Source organism: Chanodichthys erythropterus, chromosome 2 (genome assembly GCF_024489055.1).
Source record: "Chanodichthys erythropterus isolate Z2021 chromosome 2, ASM2448905v1, whole genome shotgun sequence".
Lineage (NCBI taxonomy): Eukaryota > Metazoa > Chordata > Actinopteri > Cypriniformes > Xenocyprididae > Chanodichthys > Chanodichthys erythropterus.
Window position 1 is genome coordinate 18,153,173 of NC_090222.1, and position 13,945 is coordinate 18,167,117.

The following is a 13,945-nucleotide window of genomic DNA, read 5'->3' on the forward strand; positions in this document are numbered from 1 at the left end:
TGTTTTAGCTTATTTTAATGCTTGTTTTTATCTCTTTTTTTATTTTATTTTATTTAAGTCATCTTGAGACTCCCTTGGAAGTTTGTTGAGGCCCCTGGACCTGGTTGAGAACCATTCCTCAGGGATCCTCAAGTTAGTATCAGATTTTCCACAATACCTATTGATATCAGTTTGCCTGTTTTGTATATTGTGTGAATGCTGAACCTTGTTTTTGTAATGTATACCCTTTTAATGATATGTGTTTATTTTAATGTATGTTGTACATAGAATAAATCTTGGGGCTGTAAAAAAATAAATAAAATATATATATATATATATTAGAAATGTTTCGAACTGAATCGATTGTTTTATTATGTTAGAAAGGCCAATTTTTGCCTTCTCTGTGTCGGTTCAGCTGTTCGTGTGCAGAACATTCTGTCGTCCAATCAATGAGAGAAGGTGGCAGAATTTCCGGCGTCATCACCATCATCATCATCATCTTCAGCCATTTTGTTAGAGGTGTTGACGTTCGGCGAAGTAGTTGATATGGGCTCCAGTATAATCCAAATATCAACTGGAACTTGGTTTATTTAAGGTATTCGGTATATACCACTGTTAAGCAGCTTTTGTACGCGATTTTCTACAAAACATCCTATTCTGAACGTTAGAACTATTACTTTTCTCATATTTGCGTAGAATTTTCGGACGAGCTAACAGTAGCTAATTAGTTAGCTCTGGCAAAATGGCTGCGAACGCGGCACAGCAAGCCCCGACAACAAATTGGTAAGATTTCTACACTTTACAAATCCTTACCATCATAGTACACGTCGTTTGCCACACCATTTTGACTTTTAAACGGTTGCTTTTTTACAAATGGAAGACATTAGTTAACATTTATGAGGTTAAATGGGTGTAAATATGCGTAACGTTACATACCCCAAGTATGTAACGTTAGGGAATTATCTTGTCACAATCACTTATGACTTAGTTATTGGTTGAAAACGACATTTAAATTTCAGTTTAAAAATTTAGTCCACTTTCAAATTTGTCTCAAGTCGAATTAACGTTTGACCTGTGTATAGACCTTATTCACAGCAGCGCCATCTTTGATTTTAAACTGCTACGAAAGCGAGGCTGTGAGGGATAGATATACATCTATTCGCTGGGTTGTTGTACTGTTATTTAATGTGTTTTTGGATTGTTCTGCTGACGAAACACTGTAAAAATATCTTTCCAAGAAATTTCAATAGACAAAAAACTCCCGACAGTATGAGCTGTGGAAAATTGTAAGTGATCTAGGAGCTTAATACAGCTTTTTACAGCGGATGCCATTGAAAACACGGTAAGTCTATCCCTCACAGACTCGCTTTCATACCTGTCATGGCGCAGCTCTGAATAAGGTCTATTAGAGGCCTCATTGCAGCCATGATTGTAGTCTTACCCTTATGGCTTTTGCCAACACACTTTTTAATAATGTAAACTACGCGTAGAATGGGTAATAACTGTTAACAATATGTTCATGACTCACTTTCAGATATTAAAGTGTACAGATATTGTTATAAACTGGTTGCTGTTAGTCAGTTTTTATTTGTATGTGAACTCATATGTTGCATGGGTCAGGGTCTTGTGTAGATGCCTAAAAGTGTACTGGAACCTTCTGGATATGGTATAACCTAAAGTCAGATATACATTGTTGTCATTCACAGGCCGTATGGTAGTAATTCAGGTGGAGAGGGCCCAGTCCATGAAAACCCAGAATGGGAAAAAGCCAGACAGGCTCTAGCTTCCATCAGTAAAAGTCAGAACTCAACCAAGACTTCACCAACCAATCGCACCGCCCAACAGGTTAGTGTTTTTTTAAAGTTGCATCACCTGTGTATGCCCATTTTGTGTTGTGTGGTTAAATGGTTGATTCTGTTCTGTTTTGTATTGTTTCTTAGGCTGAACAGTACCAGACGACAGTTACAGACTCCTCTGCAATGCAACAACAGCAGCAACAGTACTATCAGCAGTGGTATCAACAGAACCAGCAACAGTATGCTGGTTACCCATATCCCTATAACTACTACTACCCCATGCCTCCGGTAAATAAATGGACTCCTTTGTATTCTTCCAGCATGTACCTGAATACAGTCTATTTGTGTTTGTGTTCCCTATACTAAAATATAATGCAAGTATAATAGGCCTAGTCTTTCTACAGTAATACAGTGAACTGAACTACAACTGCTTTCTATAGCTGAATTACCCTGCATCTGCTTCTGGCAGGATAACTAGTAGGTTTAATAAACCGTCTGCAGTTAAATATGAACATAGAAACTGCTACTAATTTTAATAATAATAATAATAATAATTAATAATAAGTATAATAATTCGTATTACAATTCTTTTAATAATAAGAATAATGTTACATTTTAACATTTTACTTTAATTTACTCTAGATGAGTTAAATTAAAACATTACATGATTTTTGCTCAGATTTGCAGTTTAAAGGAGTTAATGCTAGTTACTGAAAGTTGGAGCCCGAGTTGACGTTTCACATAAAATTACGTCACGGTGATCGGCACAGGCTCCTTATTATTATTATTATTATTATTATTATTATTATTATTATTATCAGTTGGATAATATCAACATATTTGAGATATTGAGACAAATTGTTTGATTTTTATTAATATTTTTGAATTGGGTTTTATTTTTATATTTTCAATTTTGTTCGTCAAGTTTTAGTAGTTTTTTTTTTTTTTTTTTTTTTTTTTTTAAATGTCTATGTAGTTTTTATTTTTATTACATTTTTTTTTACATCATTAAATTAATGTTTAACACTGAGCGTGAAAACACAGAAGAAAAGTATTCCGGAAGAGAGAACAGAATCGATGCTGAGTTAATCATTGGTATCTGAGAACAGATTTATTCTCACATGTTCTTTTACAAAATACAATTTATATTAATTTTCCACAGAATTATGCAAACTGAAGAGCTTGAAACAGCATACAGAATGCAGTTTTCTTCTGTGCATGTGTGTTATGAGTCATCATTAGAGCTGTCAATCATATTATGTGATCATAATTCACTTTTTTTTCCTTTTTCCCCATTCCTCCAGTATGGAGGATCATATCCTCCAGGACAGTATGGTGTTCCAGGGGGCTACCAGACACCCACTACACCCACTGGACAGGTATAGATTTTTATATATCATTGGGAGCTACTGTTGGCCAAATGTATATCACCTAGTTGTGTAAACTTTAAGTAATTCATTCCTTCTCCCTCTCTCTCTCTTTCAGACCCCTTCCATGCCTATGGTGGATGATCAATCCTCCAGCTATCCCTCCCAGCCCCCTCCTCCTGCAACCCCTCAACCTCCCCCTCAGAGTCCTTCGTCCTCTGACCAGCCCCCACCCCCTCCTCCACCCCCCATACCTCCCCCACCCAATGCCCAGTATCCTCCTCCACCGTCCCAGACCCCCTACAGCCCTAATGGTACCATGCCATACAGCCCTACGGATTCCAACCCCATGATGCGGGGCTACAATCCTGGGCAGATTCGGCCAGGGTACCAGGGTTACCAAGCTCCACCTTATCAGCCCCCTCAGCAGCAGGCTCCAGGACAGGGCCCATATGGAGGCGCAGGCATGGTGGATTGTAAGAAACCTAACACTGGCAATATGAACAAAGGTGGACAGCAGCTGTGGCAGCGCATGAAACGTATGTGTCTCTGTGTGCTTGTGTGTGCTGAATATTTCATTTTGAGTATATCCACCTAATGTTTTCTTTCTTCAACAGAGGCTCCTGGAACAGGTGCTGTCAAATTTAACATACAAAAGCGCCCATATGTCATGGCCAGTCAGAACTTCCCTTCAGCTGAACAGGCCCCTGGATTGGGATCCCCCAATGCGACAAACCCATCGCCTGGTTCTGTTGTTGCAACATCTACAACTTCAGCCGGAAGTTCCCAAACTCGGTAAGTGTACTGGCTAATATTAACAATTAAAAGGCTGGTTGGAACATGCTTGTGTCTCAGTAGCAACCGACTACATCTCTCTAGATTGAACAGATAATTAGAGCTGTGCATTTGGGTGATACAATGCATTCATATTAGCTCAGTGATATTAAATTAATGTCAGAAATCAATAATAACATTATCTTTTGGGGGGATTCTTGAAGGCCTCAGGACTGGCCACAGGCCATGAAAGAGTATGTACAGCGTTGCTTCACAGCCTGTGAATCTGAAGAGGATAAGGATCGTACAGAAAAAGTACTGAAAGACCTTCTGCAGTCCAGACTACAGGATGGCTCTGCTTACACCATTGACTGGACCAGAGAACCACTGCCAGAGTGAGTTGCATCTCTATTCTGTAATTTTCTACTTTTTGTAAAGTTCAGCATTCCTTGTTCTATAAGTGGATTATTCAAGCTACTTAACTATTGGCTCTAAACGTATATGAAATAAATCCTAGTACAAGATTTTTTTCAGTAATTTTAAATCTAGGTATAATAAAGTTGCTTTTACTAGGTGCCATTTTGGTCATTCAAAAGATGTAGACTTAACTGCGGACAAGGTGTATAAAATAAATAAATTGGCACTAAACAACTGCTTTCTTTATCAGCCTGAAGCAAAAGCAGTCTCGCTGGGAGGTGGTTCCTCAACGCTCTCAGGAGAATGCTCTTGGGAGAGGTGGAGCCACCCGTGGCAGAGGCGGGGCCAGGCTGGGTAACTACAGAAATGTCTTTTCTCAGAGAAGTCCCTCCTCCAGCTCGTCCCACTCCTCATCACGATCCCCATCCCCTCACAGCCGACACAGGGACAGGAGTAGACATCACCGCAGGTAATCCACAGGGTTGCAAAGTTACTTATTTACAAACACTTGTACTTGTACTTGTACTGCTGTCCTGATTCCTCAATTCAATTTAAGTACTCGGTTTAAAAAAAAAATGCTTGATTGCAGTTTACTCCTGTCGATTAACTGGTGAAATATTGGAAATGCCACGTTCCAAGAATGAGAATCCATGAACCACTTTATCGGACCACTTCATAAAGTTTTGTTCAATATAACCATATGATTATTTGCTTTTGGTACTTTATCTGAACCAATTATTATTGCCACATTGTTGTTATACATGTATTTTTAATACATTTTAAAGGCTATTGTTTACTTTTTTAATTACCACAAATTATCCAAGAACTCTCCATTACCAAAATAATCATTATTGACCGCCCTACTTTAAATCATCACTTGAAGTATTATAGAAATTGGATATCAGCAGAATTTGAATGGTGACTCTTTCTTCTGCAGTGATTCTGGCTCCCAATCAGATAGCAGCATGTCAAGTGATCCTCGCCTCCCATTGTCCCGGCGGCAACAAAAGGGTGGCCGAGGCCGTGGGGCAGAAAGAGAGCGAGGTAGAGGAGCTGCAGGAGAGAGAGGCAGAGGAAGAGGCAAAGCAAACAGAGGGCGAAGGTGAGATATCATTGTTTGTACACCAAAATTAAATAATGTTTTTAACATTAGTTAGCCAATGTTTTCATGACATTTTGGTCCGTATGAGAGAAAGTAGCCACTTTAATACATTGCTATTAGCCTCACTGCCTTCTCTGACTTCTATCAGGAATATGGAAGACCTAACGAGCGGTATTGGTAAAAAGCGGAAAGGTGGTAATGCAGGCCTTGACTTTCACGACCCAAATCGTGAAGCAAAGAAGCAGAGCCGTGCAGCACGCTTCCACACTAAATTACGCACTGAGCCCTTGGTGTTAAACATCAATGTTTTTGATGTCCCCAACGGCACCCAGGAGGGGCTGAGTTGGGATGAATGCCCCATAGTCGGCACCTGCCAGGACATCACCAAAAACTACCTGCGCCTCACCTGTGCTCCTGACCCTGCAACCGTCAGACCTGTACCTGTGAGTGTTTCTGAAAGTGTTGCTTTTCTTTAGGGATCTGTTTAATGGTTATAGATCTGTGATTAACACTGGATGCTGTATGTGTTATTCATGGGTTGTACAATGGCAGTTTCATTGAAGATTTGTATTGAATCTTTTCTTGTATTTAAGGTGTTGCGGAAGTCCCTGATTGCAGTGAAAGCTCATTGGAAAACCAATCAGGATTACTTGTACGCATGTGAACAAATGAAGTCAATACGACAGGATCTCACTGTGAGTAACACTTACTACAGGGTTTCCGCGGGGTCTTAAAAAGTCTTAAAAAGTCTAAAATTCTGAACTTTAAATTTAAGGCCTTAAAAAGTCTTAAAAACGGCCAGATTTTCATCCGAGGTCTTAATTTTCATTTAGTCAGGTCTTAAATTTTTTTACCCATTTCCAGAAACGCTACCTGCTGAAAGTTATTACAAAGTAGCAAAAAAGTAGCGAGTCGTAGTTCTTTCTGGGGTATATTGGTGTTGGTATAGGCGGTGATAAAACTACAAATCCCGTGATAAATGCAATACCTGCCCGCGAAATACGTCTGCGTCTCCTCAGAGTTTGTTAAAGTTCGGCTACGTGTGGAAAATGGGAAAGTGTAACGTTACTTTCAACGAGACATGGCTAGATCGCAGCGATTTCTGCTGTTGGTTACAAGCGGTACCCAGCTCCAGGTACGAGGCTCACTGCAAACTTTGAAAAAAAGAAAAAAAAAATCAGTTAGAGAGTCTGGGTGTGAAGCGGTGTAAAGGCGCTGGAGTCACACGCCAGAGTGGAGAAACACAAGCTAGCCGCAAAATCCCTTCAGCGGACTCGGCCAATTAGCCTCACCACTGCCGTCGTCCTCCTCAATGCCTGGTCCCTCCGGTCTCCAGCGCAATATCATCATAGCTCCGTCGAACAACCTTCGGGGTACTTTTGGAGCGACTGACAAATCGAAAGCCAAGGTGATTTGTATACTACACACGGTGACTAAACAAACACCACTCATTTAATAGCAACAGTGAGATTAGCGATCTCTTCCAAGTGATGTTCCCTGATTCAGTAATCGCGAAGCCGTTCTCTTGCGGGCCCAACAAGATCGCTTATGGCGAGATTTGGATTGGGGGAGTTTATAAAGAGGGAATTGATTCGTACTCTTACCGGGCCGTATGTCGTAACGTTCAATGAAAGCCAAAATCAGACCAACAGGACCATTGTTCTGGAACAATGAAATAGTTTAGTCGAGGTACCTGGGCTCACAGTTCATCACACACACACACACGCACACACACACGCACACGCACGCACACACACACACACACACACACACACGATTATCTGGTGTAGGTGTGTGTGCGACATTGGTTGTTACATGGGTTGGATTAGCCTGTTCAATCTTTATTAGGCTATTAATATGCTGTTTTGTAATGTCAATAAATAATGAGATGAAATCTATTCTATTTGAGGGCAAGTTTGTTTTAGCCTATTTTCATTTTGGGCCTAAGGTTTTGGGCATTTGGCACATTGATGTGTGTGGAAGGTTACTAATGTGATTGCTTTATCTGTAAATTAAATTAATGCTTTTTCAATGACTGAATTCATTGAAATAAAATGATTTTTTCAGAATTTCTTTGATTTGAATATTTTTTGGTAATGCGTTGTGTAGGTCTTAAATTTCAGTCTTTATGGTCTTAAAATGTCTTAAAAAGGTCTTAAATCTGACTTACTGAAACCTGCATAAACCCTGTTACTAGTACCACTTACCTGCCATACTTTTTTCTCATGTACCCCCAGTTTCACAGACAAGGCTTAAGTTAGTCCTAGACAAAAATGCATCTTTGAGCTGTTTGATCTTAAAATATGCCAATGTTATTGTTTTGTCTCAAGATGCACACCAGTAATGTTTTTTTCTGGGGTACGTTTATAAAAGCTACTGAAATACCCTAATTAAGAACTAAGGCCTAATCCTGGCTTAGTCCAAGCCCTGTCTGTGAAACCCGGGCCATAGTGTCTCATCTTGAAATCTTGTCATTCAGGTTCAAGGTGTGCGTACAGACTTCACTGTGGAGGTCTACGAGACTCATGCTCGCATCGCTCTGGAAAAGGTATGTGGTGTAAAGTCGGCATTGATTTAAACGGCACATTTATCCTTTTTTGGACTAAATGCACATTTCGACTTGTCAGGGCGACCACGAGGAGTTCAACCAGTGCCAGACCCAGCTGAAGGCCCTGTATAAAGACTGCCCATCAGACAACGTTGGAGAATTCACTGCCTACAGAATTATCTACTACATCTTTACTAAAAACTCTGGAGGTATAAATTGCCTTTTCTGTTTAACCACTAGTTCAAGTAGGGCTGTGCGATATGACTATATATATATATAGTCTATATATATATATTGTGGTATGTAAATATATTGCACTATTAACACTTCAGAGTGATAAAATGCATGAATGAGAATGTAAAGAGCGGGACGTGCTTGATGTTAAGAGTTATAACCGGAATATATCCTGAAAAGGAACTCGGTGCAGCGCTCGTGCTGACTGGCACACTGCCAAAGTGCGCACATGAAACCTGCCTCTCAAAAGGCAATCGCGAATTAGAGATGTTTTCAATGTTTGTGTATTAAGCACAATAAGTAGACACATTATTAATGCTAATCAAACAACAAAAAAGAATCTCACTGCTTTCTTTTGTAACTTTAATAAGAATAAATGTATATTTAATTTACACAGTAAAGAATATGCATTGTTTTTTTTTTGCTTTGTTTTCTATACCTGTTGATTACTTTATAAATTTTCTAGTGCTTGAAGTTTTTTCATGTAGGTCTATTTCGTCTGTCTTTGTTCTATTGTAGTTTGTTTTATTTGCTCTTTATCAGTTTATTTGCCTTCAGTAAACTTTTTAGGCTAGTATTAATTTTTAAAATTATATTGGAAATTGGTGATAATTATGAAATTTCAATGATATGGAAAATTTTTATATCTTATTTAAAGCAAAAATAACTATATTGTGATTTATATATTGTTATCGTCATATAAAATTACTCATATCGTGATATAAGATTTTGGTCATATCGCCCTGCCCTAAGTTCAGGTATTACTTTTGCTATTTTGTACTCCAATTTTTATTGCTCTTGCTACATTTATCTTAGACCTGACCACCGAGCTTGTGTACCTGACCCCTGAACTTCGTGCTGATCCATGTGTAGCTCATGCTCTTGAGCTCCGTACTGCCTGGGCTCTTGGAAACTTCTACCGGTTCTTCAAACTCTATCAGAAAGCTCCACGTATGGCTGCTTACCTTATTGACAAGTTTGCAGAGCGTGAAAGAAATCTAGCGCTGAGGGCCATTCTTAAAACGTGAGTACAGATGCCAGGGAAATTGCTTGCAAAATTTAGTCTGATGATTTGAAGTCTAAAGTTTTCCTTCTAATTTTTCCTTTTCTGCCACAGGTTCAGGCCCTCTGTGCCAGTGGAGTATGTGCAGTCCAGCTTGGCCTTCCCAGATTTAGACTCATGTTTAGCATTTCTAGCAGGGCTTGGGGTTACATTCACCCCCTCTGACCCAAGCAAAATAGACTGTAAAGTCAGCACATCCTGTCTTACAACCTCGTAGTATGGGGAAAGGGTTGGGGTTGACCAGACGATTTACACTTAAAGAGCTTATAAAGACAATGTAGATAAGGGACCAGATATCTGCATAATAGACACACATTCAGAGTCTAGAGCTGATCATATATATGAGAGAGATCTCAGATTTATTAACTCTTGTAGAGTGATGGACATTCTGACAGATGGACAGTTGACATCCATATACAGGGATTTAGGTGTCATTTCAAGGCCCAGTATAGTCTATTCACACAGCCCATTTAGTGAAGTATCAGGCAAGCAAGTACTTGCAGATTATCCCTTATCCTAATAGAAAAAAGGAACACAGGGCAAAGATCTGATGGGGTCAGGTCAGCAGGTCATGTCAGGTCCCACGTCATAGAGCTCAAAAAGAATTTAAGCTAACAGTGTTGTGTGTTCTCATGTTTCTCTCCTCTCAAGCAAACAGCCACAAAGCTCAAGACCTGAAAACATCACAGTTAATGCTGAATATAATGTGAGCCAGTTTCCACCAACAGCGTACCAGCTCATCAAGTCTGTGTGAAGGCAAAGGATTATTCTTCAAGATTTTTTCATCTTTAATGGACTTTAAAGCCAAGTGAGCTTCAGTGCAATCCTTCAAGCAAGAAGAAGATGGTTTGTATGCCCTATCTTTCTCTTTGCCTGAGGTGTCTTCAGTAAGTCAGGTGGAGGTGCCTCACTTCATCTCTAGGATCCTTATGCCCATAATATTTGGACTGAGTTAAAACAAGGTCACCTTCAGAAATGCAGATTAGGCCTTATTTTTTCACCATCACCAGTTCTGCCCCCCCTTTCCACACAGTCCCACACGATGTTCAACACTCAAGAAGCCGGGCTTCATTAGTCATAGATACCATCCTAATCATTCCTCGACACCCAGGAAGCACAGCTCAGTGACTCAAAATCTTTCACTTCCACCTCAGCTGTGATCTGAATAGGGCCAAAACCGTTCTAAAGTCATCCAGGTTCATCTAGGGCCACTAAGTTTCATTCACCACTAAGTTTGACCACCAGCCACTGAAGATCCAAGTCTCCTCAAGCATCACCCAACATAGATGGTCCCTACACCCAACACGCAGTCAGCCTGACCAACTTCATTCATTCAGAAGGAAAAGCAAGATCAGTTTTCCCTCAAAGCAAGATGGCGGTTGTATCCTGTCTTCTCTCCACTAGCTACCTCATTCCTGCAAGGGCATCCACTGTCCTGCTGGGGTTTGGAAACACATGGGTTTGTATGGCTCCTTAAGCTTCGGCCACATCTACTGGTAATGGCTGGTAAGAAGGACTTGATGTTTTGAAAAAGCGTGGTGGATCTTCGTTCAGCTTGGGTTGAGGTGTTACCACGTTGAACGACATGCTTGGCTTGATGTCTTTTAACCCTGCTGGCAGGTTGTGAATTTTTCATCTCATTTTGAAACGGGCCTAATGCTGAACCCTGTTGCACCCCTTATCTGTAAGATTGACACCAAAAGATCTGCTCATTTTACATGAATATTACTGTGGTGCAGTAGTAAGTCTGAAGAGATTTATATGGCATCGTGGTCTTAATCTAGCCAATTGAAGCATGAACATTATAGTAAAAAAAATTGTACCAATTCAAAGTTTTACAAAGTTCATCTAATGCTCCTTAATCTCTAATGGACTGCTTTAAATTTGTTTCATTGGAGTCGTCACCCAAACACCACTTTCATTGCCAATAAGTGAGGAGCTTTTTAGCATTTTTGCTGTCTAAGTAATCAGATTTATTAAATGCGATTAACATTCTTCGAGCATGGATAAGGCTTGGGTCTGAAATGTGTGTGCTTAAGCAAGATGTGCCAAGGGCCACTATGAGCAGAAAGCATCCCTAATATCTCATCTGTGAAATATGTACATACGTGCTCATGCAAATAATGTGAGATTTATTTTTCTCTAAAAGTACTTTGGTTTATTAGTTTATTTTTGTTTGTACAATGGTAAGTGTCATTTTGATTTATTCAGTAATTTTGCTGGCAGTTTTTAAAGTTTCAATGGTTTGGGTGGTGAGCAGGTGCACACTGATACGCAGTTTAGTGCAAAGTGAAATTTTCACATTAAAATTCTTCTAAAAAAAAAGTCATGCTCTAGACACGAAATAAATTACATGTTAGAAAGTAAAACTTAGAATCCACACTCATGAAGGAGGCAGAGATTCATGAATTGACAATGTAATGCCAAATATATCCCTTGTTTATTGTTAATATTCCCAAGCAGTTATTTTTGTTTCCTGTACTTATTTCTTTGTCATTTTAACTGAATTGCCTTCCTTCCTGTTTTGTTCATCTTCCTCTTTTCCCCATTCATCTTTTTTCTTTTTTGTGCATTCATACCTGTAATAAACATGTTACTTGTTAGACACTAAAGTATCCAACAACAAGGGGAATATTTGGTTTCAGAACAATTTCTAACACATTACATATTGTTTGTCTAGATTTTTTTTTTCTTCCAAAGATATTAATCCTTTAAATTGTAACGTGTCCTAAAGGGATAGTTCACCCAAAAATGGAAATTGTTATTTTTTTCACCCTCAAGTTGTTCCAGACCTGTGTTCAGCAGAAGGAAGAAATTCATATGGGTTTGGAACAACTTGAGGTTGAGTAGATGATGACATAATTTTAATTTTTTGGTGAACTATCCATTTAACTGATGTGACTTTGAGGTCAAATGAATGCTGAAGACTGCAATATATATATATATATATAGAAGTTTGGTTAATGTTTTGCTTTTCTTTCTTTTTTTAAGTTTATTTTGACTACTTTAGGGCTTCATTCTGTTTGAATGTCTGTATTTGGTTGTACATTGTAAATGAATAATTTGCTGATGCTACTGGTTGCCACACTGACTTTGCTCTCCTCTCCTTCTCAACCTTCAACCCCTCCCATCCCTTGTTCTCCTCTCTCCTGCACTCCTTCATTACCAGATCTCTCTCTTCTTGCAGTCATGCCCAATCGGAGCAAAGCAAGAGATGAAAAGATGAGGGCAAATCTAATCCAGAGGCACACTGGAAAATGGCCATTGAGACATCCAGACATCGGCCAATTGAATCTTCAATGTGCCTGTTGTTGTCTGATGCTTGTCATTTTGAGAGCTTGGTGATTTCAATTTGCATTTTCTTTTTTTATGCCAATCTCAATTTCTATAAAATGACAAACACCTTGTCAGCCTAAGATGATGTATGGGTTGTATTTCAGGATTGGCTCCATGTGTTTAGTCGAATTGCTGCTGTATGTTCAGGTGTGTCTTTTGTCTATTCTTAATGTTGTTTATTATTTTTTTCCTAACGATATTTTGTTAACTGATATAGTGGTGTTTTTTTTTTTTTTTTTTTAAGCAATTACTGTACTTAACTGCTGTTTTGTTTGTGGACTGAACAGGTTTCTGATGTTTAACTTGGAGGTTTAAAATAAGCTGTAGAATTGCATACTTGACATACCTGGACATACAGATGGTTATAGACATTTTAAACCCCTATATATATACTCTAGGTATCTAAGCAACAGGTTTGAGAAATCCTTACAGTTAATGTCCTCAGGTCTTTAAAGTTCACTGCAGTTTCTAATGATAATGGAGATTGGCTGCCCATAATGAATATTACTTAAGGATTGTCCAAAGCAATGATAATCTCAATTGATGCCACTGTTTTTTCTTTCATGAAATGTATTTTTAGCCTATGCTGTTGTAGTTGTGTAATATTTTTCACAGCAGTATTACTAACGGTCTTGTCCCTCTCTTCAAATGTTGCCTGTCCTCTTCTTACACATCGAATTTCTTTAACTTCTTTCCTCTGCATCAAATCTTTGCTTTTCTTTTAGTTCATATAGTTTGTTGTACTTAGATTTGCCTCTAAGTGTTCTTACATTTTCAACTTTAGCCATTGACTTTTTGCCTCGTCTCATCCCTAATTTTATTTTATTTTTTTTCAGCCATCTGATTTTTTTTTTTTTTTTTCTGCATGTTCCTCTGTCTCTCCTCTTTTCTTCTGTATTGTACTATAATGCAGTGTTGCGATTTGGTTTATATTTGGTCAGTGCTTGGCAGTAAGTATTTTGACAGGACTGTGCTTGTATCTGTTTCTTCTTTTACAGCTCCATCTCTCAAAGCCCTAATGTCTCTGCCCTGAAAGAAAATACTGCCGTTTGTAGATGCTGATCTGTACATAATGTACATTATCTTGTGAGAAAAATAAAGCAAAATAAAGAATGACGTACAGATTGTGATTCAGTGGTGGAAACCATTAGAATTGTCTTCAAAATATGAAAAGTTACAGATGTTCACAGTATACAGTGTGCTCCCTGCTGTGTTTTATAAAGTAGCTTCAAACTTAGAACCTAGTAAAGTATTTCACTTTAAGTATGATAAAGTGATTTATACAATACAGGTACACTAACATTTAATGCTTTAAAACAGCAAGGTTTC

General features: G+C 38.8%; 1 protein-coding gene across 3 annotated transcripts; it reads left to right on the forward strand.

The window, feature by feature from the left end:
• Window positions 1-473: 473 nt before the first annotated feature.
• Window positions 474-13,748, forward strand: leng8 (leukocyte receptor cluster (LRC) member 8). Of its 3 annotated transcripts, none has more exons than XM_067403322.1 (16): window positions 474-762; window positions 1,218-1,321; window positions 1,686-1,824; window positions 1,920-2,063; window positions 3,080-3,154; window positions 3,261-3,681; window positions 3,760-3,937; window positions 4,141-4,311; window positions 4,584-4,802; window positions 5,271-5,435; window positions 5,584-5,878; window positions 6,029-6,130; window positions 7,915-7,983; window positions 8,063-8,192; window positions 9,034-9,241; window positions 9,335-12,859. In XM_067403322.1, the coding sequence occupies exons 2-16, from the start codon at window positions 1,305-1,307 to the stop codon at window positions 9,495-9,497; spliced, it is 2,496 nt and encodes an 831-aa protein (XP_067259423.1). In that variant the 5' UTR covers window positions 474-762; window positions 1,218-1,304; the 3' UTR covers window positions 9,498-12,859. The 3 variants fall into 3 exon arrangements, 2 of the variants coding, with proteins under 2 accessions (XP_067259423.1, XP_067259413.1); XR_010896628.1 differs by lacking the exon at window positions 1,218-1,321 and adding an exon at window positions 13,615-13,748 and having other exon boundaries at window positions 475-762; window positions 9,335-12,621; XM_067403312.1 differs by lacking the exon at window positions 1,218-1,321 and having other exon boundaries at window positions 475-762.
• Window positions 13,749-13,945: the final 197 nt, after the last annotated feature.